The 20,998-nt window shown below is 42.0% G+C and overlaps 1 protein-coding gene across 2 annotated transcripts; it reads left to right on the forward strand.

The window, feature by feature from the left end:
* Positions 1–12,820: 12,820 nt before the first annotated feature.
* Positions 12,821–16,793, forward strand: LOC147003931 (N-acetyltransferase family 8 member 2). Of its 2 annotated transcripts, XM_085840446.1 has the most exons (3): positions 12,821–13,191; positions 13,302–13,446; positions 13,770–16,793. In XM_085840446.1, the coding sequence occupies exon 3, from the start codon at positions 13,844–13,846 to the stop codon at positions 14,546–14,548; it is 705 nt and encodes a 234-aa protein (XP_085696572.1). In that variant the 5' UTR covers positions 12,821–13,191; positions 13,302–13,446; positions 13,770–13,843; the 3' UTR covers positions 14,549–16,793. The 2 variants fall into 2 exon arrangements, with proteins under 2 accessions (XP_085696572.1, XP_085696573.1); XM_085840447.1 differs by lacking the exon at positions 12,821–13,191 and having other exon boundaries at positions 13,198–13,446.
* Positions 16,794–20,998: the final 4,205 nt, after the last annotated feature.

Consider the following 20,998-nt stretch of genomic DNA (forward strand, 5'->3'; position numbering starts at 1 on the left):
CTTTCTCTAGCTCCTCCATTGGGGGGCCTCCGGTCTTAATTATTGATTTTTATAAAATTCTAAAGGTTTCCCCCTGCCCCTCAAGCCCCAAAACTGCTCAGAATCTTCTTCTGTATAAGACCCCACCAAGGTTGCCTTCCCTCTTTCTACTTAGAACTTGCTTGCCTCCTTCCCTGGTGACGATAGGCCCAGGCTAAATATCATGCAGCAGAATACATCATGATCTTGTATTCTACCTATCATCCCTGTCCTGTGGCCCTACTTCTGCTACCTAGACCATGTCCAAAAGCTACCCAACTTTGCCACATGATGACTCCTGAGGAGCTTCTGTGATGTAACGTTCCATCCTCCTGGAATGTCTCCTGAGCCCACTGGCTCTGACTACAACAGGCCCAAGCTAACAGCAGCAAACAAGTGCTGGCTTACAGACATCATGACCCTGTGTAGGACGCCATGAGTAGAGACAGAAGGGCCCTCACTGATGTTTAGGTCAGTACTGGGGGCAAAGAGCATCCATCTCATGGGGGTATCTTGCAAGAAAAGGTGTTCTTCTGTGTCAGTCCTGCCTGGATTGTTGAAGAACTTCCTCAAATAATCTGTGAAGTTGTGCCCTTCCTCAGCCTTGAGCAGGCTAAACAGACACTGAGTGGTTGCCACAGTGGGTTTATTGATCTAGGAGGAGTCCTCACCTGGCTGCACCTGCAATTCCCTGCGGGAATTTAGAAGAATAGACTGCCCACTGAGCTTGCTTTGCAACATAATCCACCTGAAACAATGGGTGGTTTTGTGCTCTTCCCTTTATAAGATGGAGCTGCAGAATTAAACTTAGCTTTGTCCAGAACCTTGTCTTGGCTTCATCCTTCTCTCCCTTCCCATCCTTTTCACTTACAGCCCCCCTTTCAGGTAACCCAGTTTATCCATGGCTGGTGGACTGCTAAAGGTAGCGCCCGAACGAGGGGTCTGAAAATGGGGGACCCACTGAGAAACTCTGTCTTGGGTGGAGCTCCACAGAAAACAAAATAAGTAACAAAATACTCCACAGTAACAAATAAGTTTGTTGCTGCACAGTGAGCAACGAACAGCATTAATGCTAGAGCTAGTTATAAAGTTTACTTTTTGGAGGCTGTTGTTACAGGAGGTACATTAAGGGGATGCATCTAGGCTGAAGAGGTGTTGACCTGATGCTGACTTCACTTAGGGGTGACAAAGTGATGGGACAGGGGAATTCTATATAGGCATTTGTCCACATCCAGGAACTGCATCAGGTGAGGGGAGCAGGGTTTAAAAAGCAGATGTTAGAAAAATTCTTAGCTCAAGTAGATTTATGCTATCCATGGTTCTCAGAAGTAGGAATGGTAAATATACAAATGACATGAGAAAGAGAGAGGAAGAATAGGTTTCAAAAAGGCAGTTGTCCCCTGTCTAGCACACATTAGCAAAAGAGAAGGAAAATGAATATAAGCTATTTCAGCACTCTCCTTGGGATAGGAGGAAATCGGGAGATATCCTGCTTCCTTTCTGGCTCCCACTGGAGATATCCTTAGTTCTGGTTATATCTAGGTCCCTTTGAGACATCAAGTTCTCTTCCCTCTCTGTCTATTGTCTGTTCTTGGTGCACCAATCTGTCCATGTGTGTCAGTTCGTGTCTGTTCTTGTTTCGTTGTTTGAATGATTGTTGCTCTGTATTTCATGTTCAAAAGAAAAAGTGGTTAAAACTTTATTTGCTGGCTGTCCACCCCTTGATTTAGTTTAACTTGTTTAAAAGGCAGTCTCAATTTGCACAGCAGAACTGATAAGTTACCATGCACCATTGCTGGGAGTCAAGCGCAGCTGGAGAAGCCCTGCTAGGGGCTGATCATCTGCCGAGCCACTTTTAAAGGGGCCAACAGCCTTTCAGCATCTTTGGTAAGGGAGCTGATGGCTGGGTTTTTCCTAGAAAAAAATCTCTGTAGCTGTGTTTATTGGATTCAGCAAGTGACAAGGTGCTGTTTCTTTTGAAATTACAGCTAGAAAGGATAAGAAAAGTTTGTTTGATCTAAATGTATAAGATGTGTGTAGCCACTTCATTTTTGTTTATGACTGGTTTTAAAGGTATAAATATCTTCTGCATGTCTTGGTTATAGAGTATTGGCTTATAAGTTATTTGGTATGATTAGAAATTTGTAACATTGGTAACCAAAAGTTGGCGTAAAACTTGTAACTCAGGGTTGGAATCATTCTAAACAGCAACCTGTGGCATGAGCCAACACAGGGAAAAAGGTCTCTAAAGATAACTTCTAAATTGGCATTATGTTTTGTGTAATTCTTATCCTAGAAACTAGACTTATAAAGGATAGGATTTAAAACAATGTCTCTTTAATGAGATATTAAAAGCTGTACTGTTGGGCTGGTGAGATGGCTCAGTGGGTAAGAGCACCCGACTGTTCTTCCGAAGGTCCAGAGTTCAAATCCCAGCAACCACATGGTGGCTCACAACCATCCGTAACAAGATCTGGTGCCCTCTTCTGGAGTGTCTGAAGACAGCTACAGTGTACTTACATATAATAAATAAATAAATATTAAAAAAAAAAAGCTGTACTGTCATGCATTCATATGTAAGAACTGGCAGCCAAATGTTGTAATGTGAAAGTAATGCCCTTGGTATTGATGTTTAAAGAGAATGGATTGTTTACACTGTTAAAAATTGGCGTGGTGGCGCACGCCTTTAATCCCAGCACTTGGGAGGCAGAGGCAGGCGGATTTCTGAGTTCGAGGCCAGCCTGGTCTACAAAGTGAGTTCCAGGACAGCCAGGGCTATACAGAGAAACCCTGTCTCGAAAAACCAAAAAAAAAAAAAAAAAAAAATGGTTATTGTTTTCCAAAATTATGGTTATGCTCTAATATTGCAAAAGAAATGTAAAGATTATAGTTAAACTGCCAATGTTCTTTTGGCTGCAGTTTGCAGTTCGATTACATGCTCAGAATTTTTAACTCACACATATTTGTAATTAAAAAAAAATCAAGCAAGTGGAGATGATTGTAAGAGTAATAAAAGAATTAAAAACAGCCGTAGCACAACACCGGCCTGCTACCCATTTTACACAAGTTTTTTGTATACAGTGGTAGAAGCAAATTTAACCCCCCAGGATTGAAAAGGAGATCTTAGTGGGAGTTTATGTAACTCCAGAGGAACTGCTAAAAGCAGCTGGTAGAACTTTTGGAGACCCTCAGGCAGGAGTTCCTTTTGTTACACAGTTAGCTTATGAGAATGCCAATGCAGCCTGCTGGGTTACCATCCAGCCTTATCTGGATACATTCATCTTTGTGCAGAAATCAGATCTCATACAATCAGGATTTGGCTATGGCTGCTGCCTTGCAGGGGACTACAGTACAAGCAATGTTTTCACAGCATTGAGGTGATAAGGAACATTTTATAACTAGCCATCTGGACTCAGTTTAGATGATCCCAATCTTGTTGTCAACATCTAAGGCATCATAATCAGGAGCCAAGCAAACATATGCCTTCTTCTCTCCATCGGGCCTTATCAGGGTATTGACTTTGGCCACATCAGCATAGAGTTTCTTGACAGCCTGTTTGATCCGATGCTTGGTGGCCTTGACATCCACAATGAACACAAGTGTGTTGTTATCCTCTATTTTCTTCATGGCTGACTTGGTGGTCAGTGGGAATTTGATGAGAGCATAGTGGTCAAGATTGTTTCTCCTGGCACACTCCTTTGAGGATAGTTTGGCTGCCTCAGGAGCTGCAAGGTCTTGGGCTGCTGGAAGGTGGGTGACCTTCGGATCTTCTTTTTTTGGCTGTGGACGCCTTTCAGCACTGCCTTCTTAGCTTTCAAGGCCTTTGCGTTGGGCTTCAGCATTGGGAGGGGCAGGAGATTCCTTCTTCATTTTTGGTGCCATCTTGGTGAAAAAGGGATAAGGAACGTTTTAAGTCATTTTAGGAAAGACTGTCCAAAACATAGAGGCATAGACAGGCAGCAGAGTTACTCCCCTGGAATCTGTCCTAGGTGCATGGAAGGTAATCCTTGAGCCAGGCCTCAGGAAATAAGCCCAGATTAAGAACATTTACAATTGAGTTCATGCAAAGCTCAGAGCAGCTCAGAGGAGGCTTGTGTAGCTTTACTTTTGTCTTTGTCACCCTGACTAGCCCCTAGAGAGGTGTTTACTGGATTTTGTTTATTGCCTTGCTTGTTCCATGGGGAGGAGGGATCAGCCTCAGACCCCAAGGCACTCACAACAGCAGCTTTTAGGGTCATGAAGCCTCTTCCTAGCCAAGAAAATCCATTTCTGAATTTATCAGAGCAACCCCAGGAAGCGCAGGATTGGACCTCAGTTCCACCACCCCAGAAATGGGCATTCAGACGCTGCCTACAGGAGTTTTTGGGCCCTTGCCCCCAGGGACTTGGGGATTACTTCTGAGCCGAAGCAGCAGTATTATAAAAAGGATTTCAGATCTATCCAGGTCTTATAGATAATGATTATGCAGGAGAAATTAGAATTATGGCTGCTTCCCCACACACACAACTCCCCCATGGCATTATAGCTGTACCTGCTAACAAAAGAATTGCTCAAAGAGTAAGAGAGAACAAGGTAGCTTTGTTTCCTCTGATGTGTACTGGGTTATTAGAGGACAAGATTGCCCTTCAACTTGGCCTTTATCTGATACTCACTCACCTTCAAGGGAATGGTTATTTCAATAATTCAAAACAAAGTTCCAAAATTAAGATTTATGAAAAGTTAATGAAACTAGGGACTTATGAAGGCATTACAACCTGACTTGTACTATTCCCTTGCATCTTAATGGTTGAAATAGATTTAAATTTAGTATGTCTGCTTGTAATTTTAAATAACCCATGAAGTGATATCATTGGAAAGTTTTACCTCAAAGAATAGCTAATAGGGGGCTGGAGAGATGGCTCAGCAGTTAAGAGCACTGACTGCTCTTCCAGAGGTCCTGAGTTCAAATTCCAGCAACCACATAGTGGCTCACAACCATTTGTAATGAGATCTGACGCCCTCTTCTGGTGTGTCTGAAGATAGTTACAGTGTACTTACATATAATAAATAATTAAATTTTTAAAAAGTAAACAAACAAAAAGAATAGCTAATAGCCCAAAAATTTGTTTCTGCTTCAATACAAGAAGTTAGGACTTTGAGTCTTTCAGTGTATATTATTCATTATATGAACAGTATTTTATTAGCTGATCCTTCTGATGGTGTTTTACTATAAGCCTTTGCTCTTCTTATACAACAACCTTTAAAATTTTAGAGTAGTTGTTGCTCCATAAAAGATTCAAATGCAATGTCTTTTTCAATATTTGGGGCCTCAGTTAAATCCTAAACAAATTATGGCACATAAAATTCAAATAAGAAAAGATAGTTTACTTGCTTTAAATGATTTCAAAAGCCATTAAGAAATGTTAATTGGCTAAGACCTCACCTTAAGTTTGCCACAAGAGAACTTAAAACTCTGTTTGATGACCCGGCCTGTGGGTCATCAGCAGGGTCTGCAAGAGAGAGAGAGTGGAGACTGAGGGGCAAGAGACATGAAGAACGTAGACAAGACAGTCTGTCTGATCAAGTCTCAAGTCTCATTTATTGGAAGGCAATTATGGGTATATATGCACTCGCTGGGGATTGCAGCTGGAGACACTTAACCACAAGTCCAGGATGGGTAGGAGAAAAACAAGATGTTATCAGAATGTGTTCAGCTGTGGTAGACTTCTCACAAAAACAGGCTAGGAAAACAAGTCTCTCATCAGAGTGGAAAAGTACCACCTGTAAGTAAATAGCCCGAGATGGCTGCAGAGATGATAGCTGCTTTCTGCTAAGAGTCGGCTCCCAACAGTTTGATATTTCTCAAGAGGAATACAAATCCTAATTCCCCTGGACAATTAACTGATGGGGGACAAATAGCTTTGCAGAAAGTAGAGGAAGCTATTAACCAACAACAGATACATTATATAGACTGTGATCATTTATTGGCTGTTTCACAGCAGTCCTTTGGCAAAAGGGACCATTAATGTGGTCCCATTCATTAATGTGGACCATTCATCTTTCTTCATCTCCAATTAAGTTTCAACACCCTATGATGAAGCTGTTGCTGTGTTAATACAGAACTTTAGGATAGAATCATGAAAGTATTTTGGAAGGAATATCTTTTGTTTTTGTATTTTATTTTTGTTTTTGTTTTAGTTTTAGTTTTTGTTTCCAAAACAGAGTTTCTCTGTATAGCCCTGGCTGTCCTGGAACTCACTCTGTAGACCAGGCTGGCCTCAAACTCAGAAATTTGCCTGCCTCTCCCTCCCAAGGGCTGGGATTAAAGGCATGCACCACCACCACCTGGCAAGAATGTCTTAAGAACCTGATGAAATATTTATTCCTCATTCCAAGCAGCAATTAAATTGGTTATTGTAGGATACTGATATTTGGCCTACTGCATGTGCAATTTTTTCAGGCAAAATTGATAATAATTATCCAAAAGATAAGTTGTTACAATTTGACTCTATGAATGCTTTTGTATTTTCTGTAAGGTGTCATATATAGCCAATAGAGAATGTGCTCACTGTATTTAAAGATGGCTCATCTAATGGGAAAGCAGCATTGTGATTGAGTTTCTTCCTGCTTCTGCACAGATTATTGAATTATGTGCTGTAGTCACTGTTTTTGAAATGTTGAAAAATCAAGCTTTTACTTTGTATACTAATGACCAATATATAGCTCATGGTTTACAATTGCTTGAAATTGTTCCTTTTTTAGATACTGCTAATTTTCAAATTTTATAGTTATTTATACAAATACAGCTTAATTTAAGAAACATGCACTGTTCCTTACTTTATAGGACATTTAAGGGCTCACACTGGATTTCTTGTGCCCCTGGGCAATGCCACAGCAGATTTGTATACCAGGCAGATTATAGGCCTTACAGGAACAATTAGCCAAACAATCTCATTCTTTAAACATCAAAATAGTAACAGTTTGAGACAACAATTTGGTATTTCTAGAAAAGTTGCATGTCAGATTGTAAAGACTTGTTCTCAGTGTCCTCAATTTCTGCATGTAGGCCTTATGCCCAATCATATTTGCAAATGGATGTAACTCATTATGCAGAATTTGGAAAATTGAAATATATACATGTCTGTATATATTTGTTCAGGATACTTGTTCAGGATTCCTTTTTGCTTTTCTATATATGGGAGAAGCTTCTAGAAATGTAACTGACCATTGCTTACAAGCCTTCAGTGCTATGGGATACCTAAAGTCATCAAGACAGATAATGGGACAGCTTATACTGGAACAACTTTACATCATTTTGTAAGGAATTTGAAATTGAATATAAAACTGGAATTTCTTATAACCCAATGAGACAAGGAATTGTTGAAAGTACGCTTCACACTCTGAAAAATTGGCCTTTAAAAAACAAAAGAGGGGGATTATATTCCTCAGAATCACCAAAAGCATACCTTGCCTTTGTCTTATTTGTTTTAAATTTTTTGCAAACTGATGCTAAAGGTTAGTCTGCAGCAGATCACCACTGACATCCAGTCACTTCCAGCTCATATGCCATGGTTAAATGGTGAGACCCCTTCACTAATACATGGAATGGCCCCGACCCTGTTTTAATATGGGGGCAAGGTTCTTTCTGTGTTTTTTTTTTTTTTTTTCTTCACAAAAAGAAAATTGTTGGGGCCAGCCTGTGGCTCTCATGACTGGGTTCGAGCCTGGGATGCATCTTGGAACTGAAAGAAAAGAGGTAATCTAGGCAGGTAGAGAGAGAAATGGAGTCAAGACTGTATTCTGATTAAGACTCAACTTTAATGTCAGCTGGACACGCTTTATAAAGGAGAGGGGAGGCCCATTCCCAGTCATGCAAAGTTCCTTTGAAGTTGTCAGATCAGCCTTTTAGCAGGAACTCTCGAAACTTCTAAACTTCAGAGACAATATCTTTTTATTACTTAGGGTTTTAGTTTGCTACTAAAGGTTTTACAAAAAATAAAGAAAGCTTTTATAATTGTTATTAGTTATATTCATTGGTAATTAAATATTAGCTGTGCCCAAGACAATTCCTTGGCCAGAAAAAAAACATTGTAAAGTCATTTTTCTCATCCTCCCAGCTGATCATTGGCCCAAGTGGGCCCAGCTAGCTGCCGGCTGCTGTGGGGCAGAGCCTTGAGACACACAGTTCCCCGTTTTAGCACAAATAATCTAGTTGTGTACTGTAGATGGTGTTTTAAAATGCTGAACAATCAAACCTTAATTTGTATATTAATAGTCAATGCTATATCTCTGAGCTCATAATTGCTTAAGATTGTTCGTCCCTCAGATACTATTAATTCTCAAATTTGCAATTGCTTATGCATATACAACTCATAGAAAAAATGCTGTCCTTTTAAGAAGGCGGTTTTTAGACATTTATTAAATTGTCCTAATTGCCTGGGCATTTTAAAACAATGCCAGGATAAATTTATATCTCAGACAGTCTATGGGTTGTCCATATAAGGTAGATTAAATATATAACCTCATTCTTTGTATATTCATAACAGTTATGGTTTAAGATAATATTTTAGTATTCTTAAAATTTGTGCATGTATAATTCTTTCCTTTTAGTGTCCTCAGTTACTATTTGTTTCCACATAATAGTGTTAATTCTTGAGGACTTTTACTTAATAATTTGCTACAAATAAATGCTCTTATTTATAGTTAATAAATAAATAAATAAATAATACATATGTGACTCTTAATAACTTTTCAAGCTTTCTAGTTACAACCGCTCCTTAAGATAAATGATTGTAGTGCAATTAGCCACTGCCCCTTTACAGCCAAGTATTTAAAATGTTTTGTCAACAAGTTATTAATTCAAAAGATTAGATATTGTGAAACTTTCAAACTTTAACTTCTTAAAAGACAAAAAAGAGAAAAATTGTACCCCTGTACATACTATTTAGTGCATTCCCATGCACACTAGTTAAATCATACCTTTATTTTCAAAATTTGAAATTTAAATGTCAAAGAATTTAATAAATGCTTTATAGTATCTTAAAAGGATCTACTTATTGGCTTATAGATTGATCCTAAACAGCTACCTTATTAGGAAAGGGAAAAACAAGTTCTCTCCACAGAATGCTGCAAAAACATATTGGTTAATTCATGTGATGAGCTGGCAGGTAAGTTGACTCAGTGTCCTGATTAAAATGACTAAGAAACTAAATTAGATTCATGTTTTAGATCCATCCTTGCTTACAATTTTTCCAGTTTAGACTAGCTTCAAGCCTTTTAACTTTATGGCAATAGTACATCAGAGACTGTATATTCTGACTTAGTGAGATTAGTCATTTAATAGAGTCATAATGATTTTTCTCTTTTCTTCAGTGTGACCAGTCATTCTCACTCAACCTTAGACTGGTCTAATATTCAGTCCAATATTAGAGATTCCTATATTCTTAATTACCTAGCAAAGTTAATTCAGAGCACATCCCCCACATCCCCTAGATCCCTAACCTCAGAAGGATTGCTGGCCTTACAGCTAGTGGAAAAAGCTATTGAAGAGCAATTTGTCACTTATATAGATTACTCCTTGCCGCTGCATCTGTTAATTTTTAATACGACTCATGTGCCTATGGGACTGCTATGGCAAAAATTTCCTATAATGTGGATACATTCGAGAATTTCTCCTAAACATAATATCTTACCATATCACGAAGCAGTGGCACAGATGGTTATCACTAGAAGAAGGCAGGCATTAACTTATTTTGGCAAAGAGCCAAATATCATTGTTCAGCCCTTTAATGGAACTATAGACAGCCACTACCCCCAAGATAGGTTGATAAAAACTGTTAAATGTACATGATGTGATATTTCCTAAAATAACTTCCTTACAGCCTTTATATAATGCTCTATTGATTTTTACTGATGGCTCCTCTAAAGGGCAAGCTGGATATCTTATTAATAATCAACAAGTTATCATAGAGACTCTTGGCCTTTCGGCTCAGTTAGCCAAATTAACAGCAGTACTGAAGGTCTTTCAGTCTGTACATGAGGCTTTTAATATCTTTACTGACAGTTTATATGTTGCACAATCAGTACCCTTATTGGAGACCTGTGATACGTTTAACTTCAATACGCCATCAGGATCTTTATTTTCAAAATTGCAAAACATCATTCTCGCCCGGAAAAATCCGTTTTATATTGGTCACATAGGATCTCACTCGGGTCTACCATAGCTGAAGGCAATGATTGCATTGACAGAGCTCTAATAGGAGAAGCCTTAATTTCAGATCCTGTTGCTTTGGCCAAACGTGATCATGAAAGGTTTCATCTCTCTAGCCATACCCTAAGGCTCTGACATAAGATCACTAAGGAGCAAGCGAGAATGATTGTAAAACAATGTCCTAAATGTATTACATTATCTCCAGTGCCACATTTAGGAGTCAATCCTAGAGGCCTTATGCCTAATCATATTTGGCAAATAGATATAACCCATTATGCAGAATTTGGAAAACTAAAATATATATATATATATATATATATATATATATATATATATATATATGTTTGTATCGATACTTGTTCAAGATTTCTTTTTGCTTCTCTGCATACAGGAGAGGCTTCTAAAAATGTAATAGATCATTGCCTGCAAGCCTTTAATGCCATGGGATTGCCTAAACTTATTAAGACAAATAACAGGCCATCCTATTCTAGTAAAAATTTTATTTCATTCTGTAAGGAATTCGGTATCAAACATAAAACTGTATTCCTTATAACCCCATGGGACAAGGAAAGTTGAACGTGCTCATCACACCTTAAAGAATTGGCTTTTTAAGACAAAACAGGGGCAGTTATATCCCCCAAGGTCACCAAAGGCTCATCTTGCCTTTACTTTATTTGTTCTAAATTTTTTGCAAACTGATATTAAAGGTCAGTCTGCAGCAGATTGCCACTGGCATCCAGTTACTTCTAATTCTTATGCATTGGTAAAATGGAAGGACCTGCTAACTAACGAATGGAAGGGTCCAGATCCAGTTCTAATCTAGGAAAGGGGCTCGGTTTGTGTTTTTTCACGAGATGAAGATGGAGCACGGTGGCTGCCCAGGAGATTAATGTCAGTTGAACACAGATCCTGAATCTTCTTGTAAGTATCACTCTGAGGACTAAAATTCCTCCTTTGCTTAGAATTCAGCTGGGGACTCAGGATCCCAGAAAAGCTGTTTTCTTGTTACTCTCTAAGTCAGCTCCCCTACAGGAGGCCGGAGACTGAGCTTTAGCTTTACAATTCGCAACTGAATAAAGTACCTGGACTTCCCCAAAAGAAGATTTGCATTGCTACTTTCTCATTGTCTAGATCTTGTTTTTTTAAGCAGGTCAATCAACATCCTCCAGCCGGACAGCAGCGGGTGCATCCCCACCCCCAAGAGCGTACAGGTGGCGACTGTTATTTTCATTCGAAGGACATTCCAACACGTTTTGTGGCTTTTGGGTCTGATTTGAGATTTAGATTTACTACGAGGGCTAGAAAAGCAGATATGTCTATACTAGAAGAGATTGGTTTATGTTCTGATAGACGGGCTTAGTCCCTTAGCTGGCCTCTGGTTTTCCACCTTTGTTGTTACTGCAAGGTCCCCTTAGTTCCTCAGGTTGTGGGAATAACAGAGATGAGGAGGATGACTTCCAGCTCCTATTTTAGCCACAAATCGTGGTGTTACTAATGACATAATTCTTGTCTAGGCCTTGCTAATTCTGAAGTTGACAATTCTCCTTTAGGAGCTGCACAGTACTCAGAATTGTGCATACTAGTTCGTGATCATACGAATACAGTATGGGTACTGCTTGGTGCAGAGATTTACTGCAGGAGAAGGTCCAGCTTGACCATTTCTGAGTTCCCTGTGAGATACAGCTGGTTTGGATGGAGGTTGGTATCTATTTCCAGTTACAACTAAAAATATCTTCCTAAGGCTCTGCCTCCCCTCCCCAAAAGATACCAAGAGCCACAGGTGTGGGTCATGACAGCACCCACTAAAGGAATCGGGTCAATTTCCACCCAATCCAAGGTTAAAAGCCCACTCATCTACAGATGAGAAAATCATTTGATCACCTCAGTTAAGCGTGGCCTTATTAAACTTAATTAATAGGGGGGAGAGAGGTTGGATACCATACTGTTGGAAGGGCAAGCCCTTCACAGCCTCCCACCCTAAAAAAAGCCAATTGGCCTTGTACTACGGAGCCGGTCGTAACCCCCTACTCCCTGTTCCCTGCCTGTCATCCAAGAATGCAGAGGAATATCCACGTACTCTCTTTCAGTGTTATTCATAATAAAGTGCATTTCAAATTCATACAGTCAGTCTTCACCAGGGTTCCAACGCCCTAGAAAGACCTTGTAGCTAACTACTTGGTATTCTGTAAAAAAAAAATTTCAACTAGGAAGTTACCTATTCAGTACTAATTAACATTATAAAGTCAGAGCCTACAGCTCAGGGCTATTCTGTTAGTTGTTTACTAGGACAGAAAGGATAGTCTTATCTAGATACAGTTTATCATAAAAAAAAGTTAGGAACTTCCACAGAGACAGGTTTTTTTCTTTAGCCCTAAAAATTCAGGCAGAACTATTAAACATAGATAAATTTTTGCCTCAGGCCAGCCTTTTCTTTCTTTCTTTTTTTTTTTTTTATTAACAACAGGGAGAAGATGTAACCTCCCCCACCCCCTCAGCCTGAAACCTGTTTGCTCAGGGGTGGAGCTTGCCATTCAATCGTTCTGCCACACCCACTGCTGGAACCTGCCCCTTTGGTGTTCCGGAGCCATACACGTGGTCACCCTGCTACTGGACCCCAGGATTATTTGGCGGGAATCAGGCTGCTCCCCCTCCTTCATAACTGAGTGTCAGAATAGTAAAATTGAGCTTTGATCAGGATGACTGTCTTAGCTGCATCTTTCTCTCGCGCCACCTAGCCCCTCTTCTCTTCCAGGTTTCCAAGATGCCTTTCCAGACTAGAACCCAGACATGTGATCCACTGGCCGAACACAACACCCTCCCATGTCCTATTTCAGATCTTGACCCTTGGTTTATGATTGTCCAGGAGTGAGCCAATAAAGTGCCAGACCAGATCTGCACCCTAAAGGTTCACCGGGCTCTGGTAGGTTTTACTGGATGTCATCGGAGGCGAAGGTCATCCTGGACACTTGGATCTGTCATATTAGGTGAGAGGACAGAAAAATGAAACTTAGTTCTCCTTGGGTCTGGAGTCCCAGAGCCTTCTTGAAGACCCTTGAGTGGAGAGTTTTTGCATTGATCCTTTGCTTTTCTGTAGTCTGAATCATTCCAGTTGCTGGAAAGAGGATTTGTTGAAACTTGCACCTGGGAACACAGGAGTTTTCAAGTCTAGACCCTGAAGAGGAAACAGAAGATCTCACAATAGCACATCTTTCCACGGTGTGGCACATCAGTTCCCAAAGGTCAGAGAACTTGTCACTAGAGGGGGGTGAGAGGGAGGGCTCTGCACACAGCTTCCTTTATTAAATCTTCAAAGCCTTCTAGAAACCAGGTGCTGTTTTACCCTGGTCTCTAGGGGAAGACACATGGGCTCAGAGAGGTCATGGGACATGTCCCAGGGACACATGGCTAGAAAAGGGAGGAAGTGGGGTCATTAGTGAGGATGGCTTGACACTTCTCTCAGTAGTAGTGTCAACAGAGGTACACCTGTGAATGGAGTCTCCCTGGCTTCTGAGAGTCTGGGAGGGAATTGGGGGGCTGACCTGGCTTCCTCTGTTTCCTGCAGGGCTCAGGGAAGCTGTGCAAGAAGGTCTGGATGTCCCTTGTGATCACTGATACTTGAGAGCCAGAAGTCTCCCCATGGCTGCTTATCACATCCGACAGTACCAGGAGAAGGACCACAAAAGGGTCCTGGAATTGTTCTCCAGCAGCATGAAGGAGCTTATTCCTGCTGCCATCCGACAGATGCTGACACTGCCTCATTCTCTCTTGCTCTTACCTGGAGTGCCTGTGACCATAGTGCTGATGTCTGGCTCCTGGCTCCTGGCCACAGTATGCAGCTTCCTCTCTCTCCTTTGCCTGTGGCTTATTTTCTGGATTTCTTGCAGAAATTATGTGGCTAAAAGTTTGCAGGCAGATCTGGCTGACATCACCAAGTCTTACCTGAATGCACATGGCTCCTTCTGGGTGGCTGAGTCTGGAGACCAGGTAGTTGGCATGGTGGGTGCTCGGCCAGTCAAGGACCCTCCATTAGGGAAGAAGCAGATGCAGCTCTTTCGCCTGTCTGTGTCCTCACAGCATCGAGGACAGGGAATAGCAAAGGCACTGGTCAGAACTGTCCTCCAGTTTGCTCGGGACCAGGGTTACAGTGATGTTGTCCTTGAGACTGGCAGTGTGCAACATAGTGCTCAGGCTCTCTACCAGGCCATGGGCTTCCAGAAGACAGGCCAGTACTTTGTCAGTATAAGTAAGAAGTTAATGGGTCTTTCTATCCTTCAATTCGCCTACTCTCTCCCTTTTGCTTCAGAACCAGGGTATAGTGGGAAATATTTTAAAAAATCCTAGTCCATGCTAGCACCAGGTACTCTCTGGCCCCAGTGGTCTCACTGCCCTCCATGGCTTGTCCTATGTAGCAACTGCCCATCTTGAGGATCTCTTGCTGGGGATTGTAACCTGGTAAAATCATTAGTCTAGAGGCTTGTGATTTATCAGTCAGATTTATATTAATAAATTCTTAACCCACAAAACATCCCTACAATGAATTCAAAACTCAATTGAAATAAACTGAAGCTACACACCTAGATGGGGCAAACCTACCCTATTTATTATTTAATCATCTATCCAATAAATTCCTAATATATATGGCTCCCAGGACTTAGTGCTTCTGACTTCTCATCTTCTCCTATAGATTTGATTTTGTTTCCTCCCCTGTGTCTCTTCTTCTCTCTCATATTTCCTGTTACACAAGGGATGTGATCCTTTTTTGATTTGTGTGTCCAGAAGGCTCCAGTTCACTCTGCTGTAGGAACAAGCCACTCCTGGCAGTTTCCCAATACCAATCTCAAGGGCTCCCTTTGCACTCCTTTCAGATGCAGTCAGGCTGGTGGTGACCTGTGGGTGTTGGCTCCATTCTGCCTTTTTAAGTATCTTTCTAGTGCCATGATAAGATAGCACAAAACCCAACTGAGTCGATCCTGCACACATTTCATTTAGGAATCTGTTAGCTGTCAGTTTCAGCTAGGTGGTCTCAAGACCTCAAGGCAAGCAACCTTGCTGAGCTGAAGTTCCAGCAGCTCACACAGGATTTAAATCTAAGACTTGTGTGCAAATGGAGCCTCCACTGGTAGAGGCACAGCACAGATCAGGGTGGCTGCACCGAGAGCGCTGCAGCAAAGAAGCCTGTAAGTTACTCCTAAGCCACCTTTGTGCAGAGGGAGGAAGGGGACCTCTGATGCAGTGGGAGTGACTTTGAATGGCCTCTCCTGGTGGAATGATCCCTCCTGGCCTCTTGGTCCCAATCTTATGGGAAAGCACAATTAAATAGATACAGAGCATGAAATGTACTTGGGAATTCATGAGGATGAAATGGGGTCAGGAATTGTATGAATATGTCACCCTAGGGAAAATTCCTGGACCAATTGGCACTCGAGTAGGTTGGACATCAGCGGGCTTCCAGTGCTCCTGGTTTTCCTCTGTAAAAAGTTAAAATGGCAGTTCAGGAGTTGGAACAGCACTGTAGAGTGGAGAAAGGCAGTCTCAGAACTAATAAAGTTGTTGGCTGAAGATGACCCTGCTAGGCAGAGGAGCCTTCCAGAATTGTTAAGGAAAGGCCCAGAGGGACATCAAATCACAGATGTGGTTTCCACTGCTTTTGGTTGCATGCTGGAACTGGAGAACTCCTTGCTGAGGACATGACCTGTTTGGTTTCAGGACACAGAAGAATCAACAGAGATTGACCTGGAACAGCCTTGTGTGCTCGCTGGGTTTCTAGTGCCAAGAGGCTCGATCCAGGCTGCTGAGGGACAGTTACTGAGACAGTCTTGCTCCGTGTGCTGTGTTGTTACATGCCGGGAAGATGTATGCTGTAGTGCTACAGTAGCATTGTTATGTTTGTACACACATACTTTCTGATTAAGACCTCCACAGGTGGATATTCCCATTGATTATTCTAAATCAAGACAAAATTATGTGATGTGCAGGCCACAGGCCATAGTAAGAAGACTACTACTATTGTCTTACTTTTTGTTAAGCAGGTATAGACTTTTATCAGCTTGCCTTCAAAACATTTCTTTTTATGCCCAATGACTGCTGCACCAGCTTCACTTGTAAAGGGAGCCTTTTTCACAGTGGGAGGTAGTCACTCCAGAGACTCATAACTTCCCTGATTGCTGAGCATAACTGACTGCTACTTTGATATAATCCAATATTGGGTCATAAATGGAAGAAAATGGATACACACACACACACACACACACACCCATCACCTGCTCCAAGGCTTGGAAGAGTTATTGAAGAGGGTACATAAAGATTTAAGATCTGGAGTGGGTGGGATACCCTGTATCCCTTTGGTCTGAATTGAAACTTCCCCTTTTAGAGGGCTGACAGAGGCCCAGGAGACTCTGGAGAGCGTTCCTCTCTGATGTCACCCAGGCAGTAAACATTTATCAGCAGAGAGAAGCCTCTTAGGAACCCCAGGGTTGGAGTTTTGTAAGTCATTACCAATGCAGTGATCACACTGCCTGGGCACCCCGTGCTCCTGTAAGTAATCCCTCACCCGCGTCCCTGTGCTCCAATAAACTCTTTCATCAGACTTGGCTTGGGTGGATTTGGATTTGGTTGCTTGGTTGCTTAGTTGCTTGGGTCTGTCATAGTGCCTGGATGATGAGAATAGATGTTCATTCACATCCCCAGGGGAAGTCAGACACAAAACACTGACCCAGGCACAAAAACAGATGGTTTTACTCATTTTGTACCCACTTGGGAGGGAAGCCAAATGACAGGAACAAGCAATTCCAGGATGGAAAGACTGCCAAAGTGGGCAATCAGCGTGTCCTTGGCACCTGGGAAAGCTGTGTGGCCCTCCACCTCCTAACTGGAATCTCTCCTGCTCAAGGACTTGACTCCTGGACACACCCTTAGATCTATGCTGGACCTCCTTGCCAATGCCTCTGTCCTTCCTCTATAGGCATGGCAGTAGCCCAGGGACAGCAAAAATTGCTGACAGCATCCAAACATGTCACACTAATAGCCATTAACATCCTCTCAGTCTCACCCCATTCCCCCCGCCATTATCATTACAATCTCAGCAACTGCACTTTCAGCTAAGGGGAAAGGGTAACCCTTTGTCCTTTGTATTCTGTCTGTTATGGAGAGTTATTTCTATGACTCATGTCATGTGTTCCCCTCAAGGGTAACACCAGCTGCCATGTTGCCTGATGAATAGAAGGGGGGACATGGAGCTTTTTACACCAGAAAGACCAGTACCAGGACATAAATGTCCACCCCAACACAGGGTCTTATCCAGGTACCATGTACCCATCTCCAGGAGGAAGTGAGCAAACATTCATCAGTGGCCTAGTACCAATTCTTCATAAGTTAGTAGTGCTTCCCCATCTCCTCCTGAAGGATGCAAAGACAGAACCCATGCTGTGCTGATTGCTGCATGTATCTGTGGATGGGATTGGCATCACTCAGTCAGAGGGGCTAACACAAGAAGGAAGATGCACTGTAGTTGGGACGTCTACATGATAAATAGGAAATTGTGCCAGGAGCTCTGAGCCAAGCTGCTCAGAGTTAACCTGGGAAAATGAAGGTGGCCAGAGTTTCAGGAGACAGAAACAGGAAGCAATGTGTGCTGGGGATGCTTGGGATTTGAGAAATATGGCTATGCACAACACTTTTGCTGGAGCAATGGCCACTAAGTCTTACAGTGTAACCATCGGTTCTGTTCATGTTGTATACCTTTCATCTAAAGAAAAAAAAAAAAAGACAAAGGAAAGAGAATTGTTTGGAAAAGAATAAACTCAAATGCTAGGATCTCCACGGTTAGAAAGAGTAAACTGTGGGTGGAGTTTTTGTAATAACGGAGTGACTGTGGCCAGAGCCAGTGGCTGGGCCACTTTGACTCCGACTGAACTAATGAGTTTTACTGTGGGTTACTTCCAAGAATGTCAGTGAGGTGGTACTTACAGGAGCAGAAGTAACTCACAAACAGGCATTACAACAGGTTGGAGACTGTCCTTTCCAAGTGACTCTTGTTTAAACCTCTTCCAGCCAGCTTGGCTGGTTTGTGCTTTTTTCCAGGCATTTTGTCTGGTCTTGTTTGTTTGTTTGTTTGTTTTGAAGCTTGGCTTGTCTAAGCATCATTTTGAAGCTTTGTTGCTCATTCTAGGTGGGGAAGTGCCTACTGAATCTGGTCATTTTCAGGGACTTCCTGAAGCTAATGTGAGTTGTTCACTTTCCTGCTTAAGGAGCTTCCCTCCCGGATGGAATGTTTTGATTTCAGAGGAAGTTTTTACATGACATAGTTTGCACATGGGTGTTTGCCTATATCTATATATGTACTCCATGTGTCCCTGGTACTATGGAGGTTAGAAGATGTCAGATCCACTATAACTAGAGTTAAAGATGGTTATGAGCCACCATGTGGGTGCTGGGAACTGAAACCATGTCGTCTGAAAGAACAACACATGCTCTTATCCACTCAGCTATCTCTCCAACCCCAAGGAAGGTTTTAAGGATCATCATGGGGAGGGCTACATAGAGTTAACGAAACAGATGTTCTTAGCCTCAAATAGTTAAATCTATGAAGTCCAAGTTCAGCAATCAGAATAGCCTGGCAGAGTTGCCCACTGCAGTATGTGGCTTTGGTACAGTCTTTGTTGATTATTTCTTGCTTTACAGTATACATCCTTGAACTCTTTCCTTCAGAGCAACCAGCTAACCATATTAATTTGTTTGGGTACGAATCAAGGAAAATTACTGGACTAATTTGGGCAGCTTGTATAATACCTGCCCGGAGTTGACTAAACAATCTTTGTTTGGTTGATCGATCATTTACAAAATGTATCACATTTATTTACTTTGTGTGTGTGGTGCCTGTAAAATAGTCCACATGAAATAGTTATTGACAACCAAGCTGACTGAGCAAGTAACAAGTGTTGAGTCTTTTTTTTTTTTTTTTTGACAGTCAGACCAAGAATGAATACATTCCTCTGAAAAGCTTCTTGGTGCTCAAGTTCTAGCTTGGAGTGAGATAAAACCATAATTACTTCAGTACTTGGGAGTGGGAGGAACATAATGAGAGAGTTAGAACAGCTGAATAACACTTGGTTCTTTTTCAAGGCTCTACGCTATCTTTCAAACACTACTGAATACATTTGGACCTTGGTTAAGGTCACAGACAGTCCTTGAAGCATTGCCAAGGCAGAAGTGGCTGTTGGACGGTGGAAAGCTGAGAAGTGACCAAGCAGATATAAAACAGAACAGAATGACATTACCTCAATGTTTCACCTGTGTGCAAAGGTGGGCATGTACAGGCCAGAGAACATCTTGCTGATTGGCCTGGGTTATGTCTTAACACTCACTGCAGGGTGATATAACTGAACTTCTCGAAGTCACCTGGGTTTAGTCCCTAGTGGTGGCAACTGTTTTGCAACTGACTTTTTGGGGGGAGATATGTTTCTTCACAAGCATCAGGACATCAACAACAGACCAAAAAAAGAGAAGGAGAAGGAGAAGGAGAAGGAGAAGGAGAAGGAGAAGGAGAAGGAGAAGGAGAAGGAGAAGGAGAAGGAGAAGGAGAAGGAGGAGAAGGAGAAGGAGAAGGAGAAGGAGAAGGAGAAGGAGAAGGAGAAGGAGAAGGAGAAGGAGAAGGAGAAGGAGAAGGAGAAGGAGAAGGAGAAGGAGAAGGAGAAGGAGAAGGAGAAGGAGAAGGAGAAGGAGAAGGAGAAGGAGAAGGAGAAGGAGAAGGAGAAGGAGAAGGAGAAGGAGAAGGAGAAGGAGAAGGAGAAGGAGAAGGAGGAGATCTTTAAGATCTCTTCAAAGAAGAAGAGAAAGAGAAAAAAGAAAATCCATGTAACACCGTTGTCTTGGTCAAGGTACTCTTTCTTATAAAAGAAAGCACTTAACATGGTTCTTGCTTGCAGTTTCAGAGAAGTCATTATCTTCATGTCAGAGAGCATGGTGGCCTGCATGAGCATGCTGGTATGCATGACACATGGTATGCAGTACCTAGGAGCTACATCCTGGTCCTCAGACAGAGGCAAGGACTCCCATTGCATGAGCTTTTGAAACCTCAAAGTACATCTCCAGTAACACACTTTCTCCAACAAACACATACTTCCCAGTCCTTTCAAATAGTGCCATTCCCTGGTGACCAAGCATTCAAATCTGTGAGCCTTTGGGGGCCAGTCTCATTCAAACCACCTCAAGTACCATTAGGGCAAATCAGGGAGTTGCCTGGGGTTTCTTAAGGTGCCCACATCAGCACAAGGAAAGAATTATAAAACCTGCGTCATTGGAAGTCCCTGAACAACAGGCAGTTAGCTCCATCACTCCCAACAACCATGGACTGCTTATATAGCCCAGAAGAGGGGCTCACAGGCCGTGTTATGTTTTGAGGGTTTCCAAAGTCATGTGAGCCTTCTTTCTCTTTAGGATATGTCTCAATCTGGAGGACACAGCTATGCAGTACACTGCTTCTATATGAGATTTTAGATCCCAGAGTGCATCAGAGACCTCCACCATGTTCAGCTCCTCTGTTCCTACACCCTGGAACCTCCCTAGGAAGCCCTGGCCTTGGTGGCTAAGAAGTGACAGCAGAGCAGGACCTCACTGCATAATACCATTATCCTAAGGGGCCCACAGTTGAGAATGAAACTGGATCCACAATTCACAAGGCAAAAGATGTCTGGACATGGACAGAGAGATGTCTGGTAAGGATAAAGGGACATTGTTGTTTGCTATCTGGGCAAAGTGGAGCCAAGATAAATAGGTTCCATGGGGCTCTGGTCC

The sequence above is a fragment of the Mus caroli genome, unplaced genomic scaffold (assembly GCF_978045245.1).
Source record: "Mus caroli unplaced genomic scaffold, Mus_caroli_1 scaffold_7, whole genome shotgun sequence".
NCBI classification, from domain to species: domain Eukaryota; kingdom Metazoa; phylum Chordata; class Mammalia; order Rodentia; family Muridae; genus Mus; species Mus caroli.